This window comes from Teleopsis dalmanni, chromosome 2 (genome assembly GCF_002237135.1).
Source record: "Teleopsis dalmanni isolate 2A chromosome 2, ASM223713v2, whole genome shotgun sequence".
NCBI lineage: Eukaryota > Metazoa > Arthropoda > Insecta > Diptera > Diopsidae > Teleopsis > Teleopsis dalmanni.
This window is the reverse complement of record NC_051847.1, coordinates 111,828,008-111,843,642: the sequence shown is the minus strand read 5'-3', so window position 1 is coordinate 111,843,642 and position 15,635 is coordinate 111,828,008. Positions and strand designations below refer to the sequence as shown.

The window sequence follows — 15,635 nt, the reverse complement described above, 5'->3', positions numbered from 1 at the left end:
GGAAAAAAAAACATTTAAAGAAGAAGAAACAAAAAACCAGGAAAAATGGAAAAAACTTCTATGGTATCCCGCTATCTTGCACTATTAGCTGAGCAGGGGTTTGAAAGGCTTTGCTGCCTTAACATGATTACTTTATCTCACACTCCCACACTCCCACACTCCCACAACAGAACAGTACGCAGGGGAAACAGTGCAGTGGGCAGTGGGGATTTAAATTGCACAGTGTTGCACTTTTTAATTTCTTTCATTCCCTTAATTTTTTTTGCCTTTTCATTTTTCGTATTCATTCTAAATTTTCATTCCTTATTGTTTGCATTTATGGAGGGATTTCAGCTGTAAAGTAAAGCGGTTGAAGGAGTAAAGGTGTGAGGGAAAAAAGTTTGTAACTGTGAGCAATGATTAAAATGTTTAACGATGGAAAAAATTTTTTTTTTAATTTTTAGCAAAAAAACAAGAAAAAACAATGGAAAAATGAATACAACAACAAGGGAAAATTTAAACTTTTTGCCTTTGGATAGTAAAATAAAACGTTGGTATTAAAAAATGTTTACCATTGGGCAATTTGTACAGAAAGGATAAAGTATTTTTTGTTTTGTTTCTGGAATAAAAGACAAAAAGCGTTAAAATTTGCAAAATATGGAAAAATTGTAGGCAAAGTTAAAAATATGGAAAATTTTGCTGCACTTTTGTTTGGGTAATTTGAGTTCCAAAAAGAGAAATATTATTATCATTCATATTTTTTTTTTGTTTTGGTTAATTATGGGTTAATTAAAATGAATTTGAATTGAGTAAAGTATGTAAGGTCTTAATTAGGAATTCCAGCACTTAAAATGTCTGCGTTGATAATAAATAAAGCAAACAGTCCTTGAAAGAATTTAAATAATTATATAGTTTATTTCAATATCTCTAACTTTAACCAATCATCGTTTAACATTGTAAAATATAAACCTACTTTTACGTTCAGTAAAGCAGTTTACATGAATTGCAGATTCAATAAAGATGAGGCAAAAAAAAAATCCAAATATATATACGCTCAGGATCGCCCTTTGTAGTCCATTTTTATACCTTACTTGCTCTATTGGTAAAATAGTTGAAATGATACAAATAAATTAACAAGATTTATCATAATTTTGGAATAAAGTTGTCTGTAAACTGATGGTACGTTCATACCAAACAAGTATCTATCAAATATACTATTAATGTACTTAAGAAATTGCTAAACTTTTTACACTTCATTCTATCTGTACTTCCAGCAATTTGCCGAATTCCATAGCTCTCGTTTGCAGAATGCACTCAGAGGAGTGTTTAGCTCAAATATGATGTAACATAATTTAAGATACAAAGTGTGGCTTTGTTTCGATTCTAAGATACAAAATGATAATAAGAATTATCATTTTAAGTAGATATTTATACAAAAAATATTTTGAATTTAAGCATGTATAATAAGAGCACAATGTGAACAAAATATAAATCTACGAAAAAACTGAAAACTTGTGTCAATTCCGATATATCTTTGGATCGGACAGGATCAAAAGATATCTAAGTATGATAATTTAATTTTTTTTTTTTTAATTTAACATAATAGGGGTATTCAGGCAACTGATTAGTTGCTTAGTTGATTCAAAAACTTCATATAAAAAAAATTTAGTATTTTGATGTTAATCAGTTGCTTGAACGACCCAAAATGCGTAATCTGATTAGTTTGTTGTGTGTAAATGCCTTGGCAGCACTCGCATCAACTTTGTACTAATCAAATTTGTACTAATCTGAGAATCACCGAAATAGTTGATTCCCTGCTTAGTTTCATTTTTGTGTGCAAATTTTTGTTGTAATCAACTACTAAGCAACTAATCTGTTGCCTGAATACCCCTAATGATAATGTTTTCTTACTATTTTTTCGATCGAGCACCATAAATCTTGTAATCCCATGATGCGACTAACTTTTAGTTACAACAGTTTAGAACACTTATGAAAAGTCATCAGCAGGCGCAGTATGAGAAATTACTAAACTTTAAAAGTGTTAAGAATAAAATATATTTCAGGAATATACCAGGCGTTGAATAATGATCTACTTGCTGCAGTGCTATTGAATGTTAAGTTTAAATACAGGTTTATAATTGTCCTATGTGGTTATGTCGCAGAAGTTGCTGTCGCATGTCTTAACTAAGCAAGTAAAAAACAAAGCGACAAAAAGTGCTCTTTTATCTTAAATGCAGACTAATAAACAGAAAGCATCACTACTGCGTTTCCACTTTATCCATATAAGCTTTCTGGACAAAAATTAAATATTTTATCGAAACACGGAAGGTATAACAGTGTAACATACTGTTTAAATGCGTAATAAATATTAGTTAAAATATGCTGATAAATAATCCTGAGTTTTTATGTTCCAATATTTGTCAAAGGAATTTCTGTTGAGGATGATGACGTCATATAAACAAGTGAGATTTAGGGTTTGTGGAATGAAAAAAACACAAATTACTTACGATATTAATCAGAGTACAAAGTTTAGATCACAAATTCATTTGTAATAATTGATCAGGAATCATTAAATCCCAGGATTTTAACAGGATTTTCCTTGTATAACAAGCTTTTGTAATATGACTTCCATCTATGTTCTCGTAAGTAGATATTGTAAAGAAATTGATTATCTTTCCTCTCCTTGACATTCATTTTTCGATAAGTCTGGGTTTATCAAAGAACGGGGCCGAGTCAAGTAATTACGATTCGTTGCGTTCATTATAAGCAGAATTTACCACATTTTTATAGCACGAATTGAGAAGTACTTCATTAACTATACTACGCTTACTGCTTTATAGTCTATAAGTTATTTACTCAGGTTTCGAAGCTAATTATAATAAAGAGAAAACCTCCATTAAAGTATTCGACGAGATAAGTTCATCAAACTACGGCTGTTTTTCTGAGCATTATCCGTAGATTTGCTCAAGTTTTAGCTATTTTATTAAATGGATAGAATATGCTGAGTACTCATAAATTTTAATTTCTATTTATTCCCTATTTCCATTTATTTTTATTATTTATTTTGAAGCTAACTTTGCAAATTACTAATCGCAAAAGTGAATTAATCTTTTTTGATTTTTAATAGGACAGCATTTCATAAGTTACAAACGAAGTCGAGTGCAGTCTAAGTACCAGGTACAGGCCCACTTCAAATGTCGAAATGTACAGAAAATTTTTCTTTTGATTGAAATTTTTATCTCATTAAGAGCTTACCTTTTAAGCATAAAGCACCAAAAAAAGAATGGAAAAATGCACAAAGAACTTTCACTAGAATTTTATTTTGCTGCCGTATAACAAAAAATATATTTATATACGGAAAACTTCCTTAATAAATAATTCAGAATTGTTAAAAATGTGAGCCATTAAGGAGCGACGTGCGCTTCAAAGGATGCACGCAATGCTAATTGGCTGGATATTTGCATAAATTATTGCATTACAAAGGCACAAATTTTAATGACATATTTTCCATATTGCAAGGCGAAGAAGTTTTATTTGATATGCTTGCAATTGTGCAACTACATAATAATATATATAGATACATAGGTATTGTATATGTGGTGTGTTTTAAATTAAGTCACAACCATAAAGTTTATGGTTAAATATTTCATACTTAATTAGCACGAAAAACTTTCCTTCACCCTTGCATACAGATAGTTTTATATAATTTGCTGGAGAGAAGCATGCCAAAGTCGGCTTACGCCATACTCCTTCACATTGCAGAACTTTCATTATTGGCAAGCAAATAAAGTATCTGCCACACAGCAGCCATTAAATGAGCTTCTTCATGATGCGTTGCATGCCAAGTTGCATCGTCGCCGCATTAAATTACGAAAGTACATAAAACTTTTATTATTTTATTAAATACGTTTTTTATGCAATTATTTTTAATGGAGCTTAAAACTACAATTCTTGCGCTTAAGAGCAATTACTGTCGTAAAAAAGGACAATTTATGTAATTGTCGAAAGAAAGAGTCCTGTCAAACGCTGGAATTGGAATACTCTCAATACGATTGTATGGGAGAAATGTAGTTGTATAGTTCTTACCTCTGAAAACTCATTCAGTAGTATGCAAATTATTTTCTTTGGTATGTAATATAGTATATAGTAATCATTTTATAATGAATGGAAAATAGATGGAACTTACGAATAATAATGATAAATATGAATATTGACTTGACGAAGTGACAAGGTTACTGCTAAAGTATTCAAGTTAATGCTCCATTATAATTATTCTTAAAATAGTACGGACAATGGTATTCTTCGAATTGAAACCCAAATAAAGTTGGTTTATGCAGTTGGATCATTAGGTAAAATAGCGATAAGGGCGGTTGTAAAAAGTTTTAGAATAATATCGCAGAAATACAACGGTACTATTAAAGCTAAACATTGACTATATACTAACAGGTAAGAACTTGCAAAATATCAAAAATGAACTAGGAAATACCTGGAAATATTAACAAAAACAAAAAAAGTTTAATAACAGTTAGTGATTTTGAAATCTAAAGACATCCACAACTTATATCAATCAGATAGTTATTACTAGATGGATAGATAGTTAATAGATAGTTATTAGAAAGATGGAGAAAGCCCGCGAGCCCTTGGAAGCGAGTAAACAAGGCAAGGTGTCCGATTGCATTTAACATGCGAAATGCCAGCGTAAACCTTGTTGTCCACAATCCAAGTTGTCGCACAGCCTCCAAGTGCCACCCTTGGATAGTTTATTTGGCACCGGCTGGGAAATGAACTAATAGTGCGTACGACCCGCTGTCCTCACGACTTTAAATTTGGATTGTGCACAGGGTTTGGCACCCGACATATAAAATCAGCCGCCAATGAAGATCGCAAAAATGCATCGGAACTGGAAACTGATTAACGTTGATGACCAATGTAAACGTTTAAAGGACAATGATTTACGGATATGCACCTGGATATGAACAGTACAAGGCTGCTCCTTGGTTCAAAACGTCCCCCGCGACGATATCAAAGGTACGACGAGGAGTGTCGCTGAACTACTGCTGCAAAGAACGCGGCCTATCAAAGGACCAGCACCTACGCGAACCGTCCGTAAACAAAGGCGGGATATGAGGAAGGTAGAGAAGCGTTTATTCAGACGAAAGAAACGAGATTAAAAAAGATCACAAGATCACCTTCTAGCCATAAGGAAGTGCATGTTGCTATACAGCGACTAAAAAATAACAAAGTGGCAGGCGCAGATGACCCTCCTGCGGAATTGATCAAGGTCGGTAGCGATATGTTGAGTGGGTGCATATATTAGATTATTTGCAGAATATGGTTGTAAAAAATATGAAAAGCCTAGTGAGTACTAAGCTTATGATAAAAACAGTTTTTTTCAGAATTTTTGTTTCTCAAATTTTCAGCTGCTTTTATTGAGATTAAAAAAGTTTATTGATGCATATTCATCAAGTCATATAAAAATCTATATCTATTAAAATTGCGGTTTCGACAATTATTGGTAACCGATAATGATGCGAAGGTGTGACAGATTGCAGTGTACTTTTTATATTCCTCTATGCCCATATAGTTAGATTTAACATTTTGTTTGTTAACCAAAATCAAGCGTAACAGAAAAATAGCATAATCTAGAGTTTGTTATAAATTTAAGAAGTTTTTGAAACACAGTTTAATATCTAGTAATTTATTTATTTATTTGGTCATAACAACCTGTTACAGAGTTTCGGCCTGACGCCGAAAGTCTTTATTTAAAAACAATCATTTTTGAAATATATATATATATATATATATATATATACTAGCTGACCCGGCGAACGTTGTTTCCCCTTGCAATTAATTTTCCTGGCGTTCGTTGCGTTGCTCTAGACTTTCATTAGCACGTGTGATTGTATCCTGGTTTCTTACATCTTCATGGTTTTCTGCCGATCTATTTAACCGACGGTTCTGGAGTAATTGTGAATTCCGAGTCCGTCGACCAATATTTCCTCCTCGTCCACGAAAACGTGGCATTGTACGATATTTATATCTTTATATATAATTCTTCTTTTTTGTGTGTTGAATTTTTGAATTCGCTGGATTTACCAGGAATACCACCACATAACTTAAGATTAAAAATTGGCTCACCTATGATTTAAGTTATGCAACGGCAGTTTTACGATTCATTTTAGAGATTTTAAAGTTTTTAAACAAATCAAAGTAAGCATGAATAAATTTTAAATTTTTAATATAAATGTATATGGATACTAAAAAATTCAAAATTAATTAAAAAGACATTATCTAGTGGGCCAAATTGTGAATCTAAACCTTCCTTGAAGCCACTTGAACACAAACAAAAAATTTCATCAAAATCGGTTTAGCCGTTTAGGAGGAGTTCACTGTCAACACACGTACAGAAGAATTATATATATAAGATATATTATTCATATTCATGTTGATATGAAGTCAGTTTTTCGAACGAAGTGGCTGTAAGCACTCGGTTTCTCTCTCAAGCATGTATGTATTTTTATCAAGAGCTACGTTGATATATGCAAATAAAGTTAAATGTATCTTTTATAATAAAGATAATTGGAGAATACCAAAACAGCAGTTTAATAATTAAATTTATTTGAAACTTTAGCATATTGAAGATAGTTTATAATACCCCATAAGTGAATTTATAAGTCAGTTCATTACACTTCTCTGAGTAGAATCTTTTAAAACGACAGTTTTTCCTTTGGGAATAATTTGCAGAAAATATATATATTTTATTCGGATGTTAAAGGTTGGAAAGGGAATCCATATAATCTAGATTAAATGACTAGAAAAGAATTTTATAACAATTATATGAGCAGTATATAAAGCCGCTTTGGGCTTTTAAATTGTATTATTAACTTATATATAAAAAGCTAATGAGCTAGTCAGTCAATGTACAGAATGAAAGCTACTTCACTCACTTATAGTAGGTGGTTATCTACTATAAGCTAGTTGGTGTGCCTAAGTCAGTTACAATCAAATTTATTTAATTCCACCTTAGTTCAAAATTAATTCAATCAGGTTTAAATATAATACTCATAAAATTGTTGGTAGGTGAAATTATCTACCACCTGCTGTTGGTAGAATCGGCGCCGTTAGCATGTCGTTTATCTCGAGTATTTGACCACTTAATGTTATTAATTATTTTATAATTAAAACAGTATTATCACATGCGATTTCTGAAACCACAGAGTTTATATAAGAACCACAGAGTTTATATAAGAACTCTGATATCCAATGAAAAAAGGATCACGTACAAATTTAGTTTGAATGAACTTACCAATTGAAAATAAGGTTTGATGAATTTTTAATGTATTTAAGAAAAACTCACCTAAAAGAGAAGAAAAATAAACAAAAATTAATATAATTTCAATAATATAATTTTTATAATAATTTTGTTACTGTTAATAAAGTTTTAAATTGAATTAAATGCTAAACAAATTTTAGAAGCATAATAACATTAACAAATTAGCAATAATAAAAAGTAACAAGATTATACTATTGTTGAGATGACGATATAAAAAAAAAATGTTATAGTGTTTCTCATTTTAAAACAGCGGCCCTCATGATCCTGGTCACAAGATCTGCCACTAGCCCAATCTCTGTGGCTGCGTTATAATCCCGCCCCTTACACTACACCGATTATGCCAGCGCAACGCTCATGTTTTCTGGCTTAGATAAACTCAGCTTCTCGCTCACATCTCTCTCCCCTGATTACTGGAATGAAGTTTCCAGTGGTGTGGAAATCTTCTCCATTCATTATTTTTAGTGGGTTTAAGTCTCCCACTGTGGTTTTCGATGTTTTTCACCAAAGGGAAAACAAAAAAAAATTATGACATGAAAAAAATTAAGAGTTTGCAAGCTTTTTGGTCAAAAGGCATTGTGGGGTCAAAAGTGTATATTGTAATAAACAAGATTGTAAAATGTAATATCCAAACCGTTCTATTTCTCTATATTCGCCATATGGGGGACAACAATTATCGGATCTTTGGATATATAGGTTATTTTGGATATAAACTGCCGTGGTTCAAAAGATATATAAGTTTATGCGCCAATTTAATACAGCTTTAACGTACACCACTTATGTGTCCGTGACGTTACCTCCTAGGGTCTTTAGTTACAAAACCTCACCTCCTTCTATTTGGTTTTACAGGCTTATTATAATACGTGTATTTTTGATTCGATAGTTGTGTGTATCATCTTGACCAATTTTCTCTTGAGAGTTTTTCAATATCATATTCTAATAATTTAAAAAATAAAATAATTCAAAAAACGATTTTCTAAAAGTTATACTTCTATTTCTGGGCAAAGTTGATCAACTGTACTATAGATGAGAGCTTGAGACCTCTTTTATAGAATATATGATTATTAAAAGAGATTATTGACCAAGAAGTTGAGATCTAAGGTCATTCGACACTTCTTTGGGAAAATTAAAAGTTTCTTATATAAGTAAAGTGGACGTCTGTAGTCAATTTTATGATATTTAGAGTTTTCACACTTTATTTTCAAAGTTCATAGTTATATAAAATATCTAAATGCGTAAAAAAATTTACCAAAAATTATAGGTGACTTTTTGATAACTTCGTATCCTTCAACTGTATGGAGTGGAAATAAATTTCACACTTAATGTTGTGTTTGAAATGAAGGACTCGTTTTTGTTTTTTTTTTGATGACAATGATTACACATGAAAGTACAAAGGATATTGTATTAAATATTTAAAATTGTTTATTATCAATTGGTGCGAAACGAAGTTGAGAGCGATTTAAAATTAATTACAGTAGCGCAGAGCACGTAGGAAATAGGAAAAAACTTCTCCAATAAATTTGCATTTGTGTGGATGCGGATGAAAAGTTTATGGATGCGTGGATGCATTTTCTACAATAAAAACAAACAAACCAACGGGTGAGTGAGTTAAGTAAGTTTTAAACGATTTCAGTTTCAGTTTAATTTGTTGATTTTGCTGTGAAAACATTGTGCTTTTGTTATTTAATTATGTGATTAAAAATAATTTATTACAAAATGCGAGCAACAACAACTCTTGCGACAACTACAGCACATAATGAGCAATTTAATTATATGCGAACAGATGTGCAACGAAAGAGGTAACGATTTTGTCAGGCAATGCATGTAAATCCACAGAGAAGCAGTTGCACTTCAACTTCTGTCGCGGCGCAGATACAAGTGCATAACTTCGACTGCGCCAGCAACAACGCCGTTACACGCACTTCGAAGCAATTTCATCTCAATTTGACACACAATGGTGCACTTAATTATTTTCATTACAAAACCGATGAGTGCAAAAAAAAAACTACTCTCTTCTACAAAAAGCAAGAGAACAAATTAAATCAATTTAAAATTTTTTAATTTCTTCAATTTAAAAATTTTGCAAATTTCTTTTCCGTGAAAATCGTATGGTTTCAGCATTTTTTATTTATTTTTTTTTTCAACTTCTGAATTCATATCGTAGCTTTTTTGGGGACGTTGAACGTCAATTATTCAATCTTCGCAAACAAAACGAACAACTTAATAGACGTCAAAATTGCGTGGAAGTGGAACGCAACCACGAAACTAGTTACAGCTCCATGGGAATGGGAGACAATTTTAGGTATATCATACCCACTTTTAGTTAGGAAACGCATATAAGCCTTCTCGTACTCGCAAACATTTTTCATAATTAAATTAAAATTCAGAGAGAAAACTGAAAAAATCTTTTCAAATTTTGTATAACAAAACCGCAACGTTGAGGTAATTGCGTTCTGATATTATTTGCAATTGTCGAAATACGTTCATTATTTATGGAATTATAAATTATTTATTTTCAAATTTATGCGATTGAGGAAAAAATAATAATTTAATCCTCTTCTCATTGCCAACAAATTTTGTTGCTTATCAAAATAACAATATAAATCAGTATTATCGAGAATTAAAAGATAAAAACTTAATATTAATTAAATAAGATTAATAAATTTTGAATCTGAAAAATATTGAATTATATAATACCCTCAAGCACTGCGTATACATTTTGGATAGTAAAAATTTTTGATGATCCATTTTATATTAATTAAATTGAAAGCAATTAATTTGTTTTTAAAATCAATGAATTTTACATATAAACATAGTTGTTAATGACTATAAATCTGTATTAAAAATCTTAAGGAAAATCGATAAATTTTATTTTATTCATTTTTTAACAGTAAATATTATTTATTATTTATTAACCGCTGCTACTACATATGCCGTTATTAATTCGTGATGAGTATATGAGTACAGAGTTGTGTATAAATGGACCAACAAATGACATTGTTGTATGCAGTTACACACTTCTGTAGTAAATGCAGATGTCTTGCAAACAAATGCCGATAGTGAGGCAAAATATGCTGACGAAACAACTATTATAGTAAGAAGCAGGGTTCGTATTTGCTCACTCATGAGCAGCTCAGGCTCACGAGCAAGAGCCAATTTTTATGTGAGCCCAAAATTGGCTCATATTTAAGAGCTGCTAACCAGCGTGAGCTTTCAAGTTGCTCATATTGAAGAGCTACTCATGAGGTCTCATGAGCCGAGAGCTCACGAGCTCAACTGTTTAATAAAAAGCAATTTATTAGTTTATTTGCTTTATGTAGTTTTATAAATGTTATACACTTAGCAGAAAAACTCTGCGTACAGAAAGTAAATTTTGTTTCAACAATAAAAAAATTATTAAATAAATAGATTTTTTAAATCAGTTTTATTTTTTATTTGTACTTTATTTCGATATCTTCATTTTAAGCTAAAACTTATTTCTAACAGATTAGTAGAAAAATTATAATAATTAAAAATATTAAAAATCAGCGCTATCGGTGGCAGAAAAAGTCTGCGTACAAGAGTTTAAAAAGCGTCGAAATATATTATTTTTTTAAAGATTTTACGTTTTTAGTAACTTGTTGGATAACCTTTCCTTTTTATGACCTCCATAAGTCGTTTTGGTATCGAATTGACCAGTTTCGCAGTCTCATCGTTGCTTATTTTGCCCCATTCCGCGTCTCTCATGTTCTTCAGCATTTCTTTGGAGGTTATATTGTATTCACGTACCCAACGCTACAGTAAATCCTACAAATTTTCTATAGAATTCAAATATGGCGATTATGGTGACGTTTTGATTTGCTTGGGGACATTTTAAAGCAACCAAAGCTTTACAACTTCTGCAGTGTGCTTTGGGTCGATAACTTGTTAAAGTAAGTAATTATTCTGTAACCCCAACTTCTCGGCACTGCTCTTTAAACTGCGTTTTAAAACATTTAAATAATCAACTTTATTCGTTATCGACTCAATAAATTTCATTTTTCCCACTCCATTACTCGCCATACACCCCCGCACTATTACTCCTCCACTACCGTGTTTTATTGTTGGATGCAAATCTTTATTATTAAAGGCAGTACCCGGGTTTCGCCATATAATCGTTCGATCTTTAATGCTAAAGAGACAAAATATGCTTTCGTCTGAAAAAATTATGGGTTTCCAAAATTCTGGAGACTTTTTTAAATACTCCCTTGCGAATGCTAAACGCTTCATTCTAATAGTTTTGGAGATAAGCGGCTTGCTTCGTGCAAACCAGCCATGGTAGTGGTATTTTTTTAATATTTTGTGTACAGTATCCACGTGAATTTACTTCTGGAATGTCTGGTCAATATATTTATATAACAGAAGTCCAGTTAGACGAGGTTTATCTTTCACTGAATTAATAATGCTGTGGGTTTCTCTTCTTGACAGCTTGGATGGACGCCTAAATCGCAACCTCGAGGTCAATAATATTGTTTAGCTGTAGTTGTTTACTACTCTTTAGATAGAAGAATGTGATCGCTTAACGATTTGACCAATTTCACGATACATTTTCCTTTTTTTCCATAGATCAATAATAATACTGCTCTTACTAATAATAATTTTTTCCCTTTATTTGTCATTATAAATTTAATTACTTTTTAATCATTTAATTATAAAATAAGTGCTTGGGATTGTGTATAATGACATACCGGTTCAATAAAATATAAGGGACGCCAAAGTTCTACTTTTAAAACTTCGGGAATTCCCCTTTATATGTTTTGTACGCAGACTTTTTCTGCCACCGATAGCGCTGATTTTTTACATTTTTAATTATTATAGTTTTTCTACTAATCTGTTAGAAATAAGTTTTAGCTTAAAATGAAGATAACGCATTAAAGTACAAATAAAAAATAAAATTGATTTAAAAAATCTATTTATTTAATAATTTTTTTATTGTTGAAACAAAATTTACTTTCTGTACGCAGAGTTTTTCTGCTAAGTGTATGTGAAAATATATAATTTGAAATTAACTTAGCTTATTATTATTTATATTAAAACAATATAATGAAAAAATAATTTGAATTTGAAAAACAAATTTATAAAATATTATTATTTTCCACAAATAAATACAAATAGATTTATTGTTTATTTTAAGAACTTTGATTATTTCCATATTATAGTTTGTTCAAGATTATTAATATTTTAAATCTTTTTTAATGACATATTTTCACAAAAAAAAATAATAATAAAATCTTAAATTGGGCGTATGAGACCTTATGAGGCGCAGCTCATACTCTTGCTCACGAGCGTGAGCCCATTTATAACCTAATGGCGGCTCTTGTCGTGAGCGTGAGCCCTATAGTTGGGCTCGCTCGTGAGCGTGAGCCATCGTATGAAAAGAGTTTTTATCCGGCTCATGAACCGTGAGCAGAATGAGCCAAAATGAGCTGCTCATGGGTACGCAAATACGAACTCTGGTAAGAAGTTTATGAAATACTCTTAGTAAATAAATACTCTAAGCTCAGTCTGGTCGAAGCCTAGATTTATACTCCCTAAACGTGAGATTAGCTCATAGTGTTGTTTAAAAACTCCTCATGGCATGTCAGTGTAGTATCTCGGCATGCCTCTAAATTCTAGATTGACATGGAAGAATAACATAAAGGTTTATCCCCAAAAAAGCCGTACTAAAATCTGCGTGGACGGGTGTTATACAATTGTGTGACAATACTAACATTTACGTTTTTCAATGTTACTGGTCAAGACCACTTCAAACTATAGTAAATATTCAGTATCACGTTTCTTATGCATATACACATAAAGATTCCAATAGTGCACAGAGATTGGTAAGCCTTAAACCTTACAAGAATATATTAATAATGAGAAGACTAAGAAGGTTGGTTTGGCTGGGTTTAGTGGCGTCACAGCTACTTTATCTCTCCAAGTAGCGCATAGACGTCGTTTTTGTTACCATACAATTGGTCATGAAAATCTAAGTTTTAAGATTTTTCAAAGGTTTTCTAAAAACGATTTCATTTGAAAAAAAAAAAAAAAAAATAACAGATTCTATATCATTTTGAAGTTCCAGAACTTTATGAATTAATTTTAATATAAATCAATTATTAAATGCTTTTATTGCAATATATGTATGTCGAGTGAACTCGTTCATTGGAAAAAGCTTATATATTTCAATAACGATTAATACATAATATAATACGGTATGTTTATATTCATAGTATATGTATATATAATATAGTCATTTCACGTTAAATAAAAACAAACCTCATTCTCATCACGCAATATGCCGACTACTTGCAAAAACATACGCTCGGCATCATTTTTTGGATCATAATTCGAGTACGTATCATCCACCAGTGTAATATTACCACAATAGAAATTTTCCTCAGTAAAGGACTCGTCCAAGTCCTCAATAGAAATAGCAAAACTAGTATCATCAGCATTCTGTGTGACATCATCAACCACATCCTCATCTACATCAATTGTGACACGCGGCTTGCATAATTGCCTATGTCGCGGCATTAACATGTCTGCACTGTCAGCAGCTGGCTGTTGAGATTCCTCACCACTGCTACTGTTACGGCTGTTGCTGCCGTTACTGCCGCTGCTGGCGGTGCTGCTCAGTTGCGAATAACTTAAACTTAATTGACTGCTCTCGGCCGCCGATGTTCGACTACACTCTTGTTCTAGTTCAGTGCCACCAGTGCCGCTATCACCACTCTGTGAACTTGTTGAATGCTTGTGTTGTTGCCGTTGATGTTGTTGTTGTTGTTGTTGTTGCTGTTGCTGTTGCATGATGTTGGATGTAGCTGCCTTCGTTGCTTCGTTGTCAGTACTATTCTCATTTGTATGAAATGCTATTGCAAAATCATGCGTTTCACAACGACTGCCAGCACCGCTGCTACTACTGCTACGACTGCGTCTTTTCAAGGATTTGAAGGGCGAAAGAAATCGTCGCCTCGTATTCAAATTTGGTGTTAATGTTTGCACTGTGGCGAGTGTGTGTGGTGGTCGCATGTAACGTTCGAGTGACCTTGACTTTATGGCATCACTGCAGCTACTGTTGCTGTCAGTAAACACGCCAGTTGTGTTGAGTTGTTGTTGTTGTTGCTTGTATTTTTTATTCTTGTTGCTGTGTGTGTTGTTGTTGCTGCTGCCGCCGCTGCTGCTGCAGTAGTCGTTGTGGCTTCCAGCATTTCTATATAATTTCGTATCTAAATCAAGTAATTGTTCTCCGCCCATTACGTGTGAGTTCTGTATGATGTTGTGAGTGTGAGTGTGAGTATGAGTCGTATGATTATAATTGTTAATGGCATCAATCGAAGATGCTTCTGTGGTTGTTGTTGTAGTTGCAAATAAACGCATCTTTTGCAGCAGTTAATTACGTTTGATGTTCTTTGTTTTTCGTTTTATTTTTTTTTGTGGTTATTGAGTCTTTGAGTTAAGTTGGCGCTCTGTAATTTAGCGCCACTTAAGGTTCGCTTATCTTTTGCACTGCAAACTTGTTTATATCTTAAGTCACATATTTTTTAACACTTTTGCTTTAAGTTCTTTTTTAAAAAAAAATTCCATTGCAATTTTAATTTAAAACTTTGGCTTGGTACATTTGGTTAAAGTCATGTTTTATTGTATATGTACCTATAAAATACATATTTACTTAATTTGTTGTTTGGCGTTTTAACTGTGATACAAGTTTAAAAGTTGAATTAATCTACATAATAATTGAGTATAATTATATATTTACTTGGTCTCACTTGAATATCGTTGTTACATAACATAATATCTTGGAAAACCTTTTCTTAAGATACATTAAGTAATACATTGTAAAATGGATATGAACTATTTGCTTGTAATTTGCTTGTAAGTGTCCAAAATACAAATTGGAACTATAAATCAATATGTTTGTGTAAAAATATTTTACTTTATTTTTATCTTTCCCATGTTAACAAAAAACTTCAAGTACAAGTGTAACCAGATACAAACCACAAAGTAACTAATTAGAGACTCGTTACGACGTATGTGGCGGTAGGAAACCGTTAAGAATGTCATTACCTTTTCAGTTGCGGTTATGTTGTGCTAACCATAATTTTGCAAATAGAATTTTAATGAGTTCTACGTCGTGGAGCACAAAATTTGAGATTTTGTCAGATCGTAAGTAGCTGAGAGTTTTACTACTTTTTGGGTACTTTAATTTATATTCATCGACTGTGGTAAGTAAGCATGGAAGATGGGAGTAGCGCATAGCTAAGCTTATTGCCAGCGACAGTGTCGTCTGCAATTTTCCTCAATTAACAAAATGACATTACAACTTTAA

General features: G+C 32.0%; 1 protein-coding gene across 3 annotated transcripts in view; it reads right to left on the bottom strand.

Moving 5' to 3' along the window:
- LOC119682996 (dystrophin-like) overlaps positions 1-14,935 on the bottom strand; it is a 28,975-nt gene extending 14,040 nt beyond the window's left edge. For 2 of the 3 annotated variants that reach the window (XM_038096585.1, XM_038096587.1), the window contains exon 1: positions 13,586-14,935. In XM_038096585.1, the coding sequence (XP_037952513.1) occupies positions 13,586-14,686 (1,101 nt within the window). In that variant the 5' untranslated portion in view covers positions 14,687-14,935. The remainder of the gene's footprint in view (positions 1-13,585) is intronic. The other variant, XM_038096586.1, reaches the window with a different exon arrangement.
- Positions 14,936-15,635: the final 700 nt, after the last annotated feature.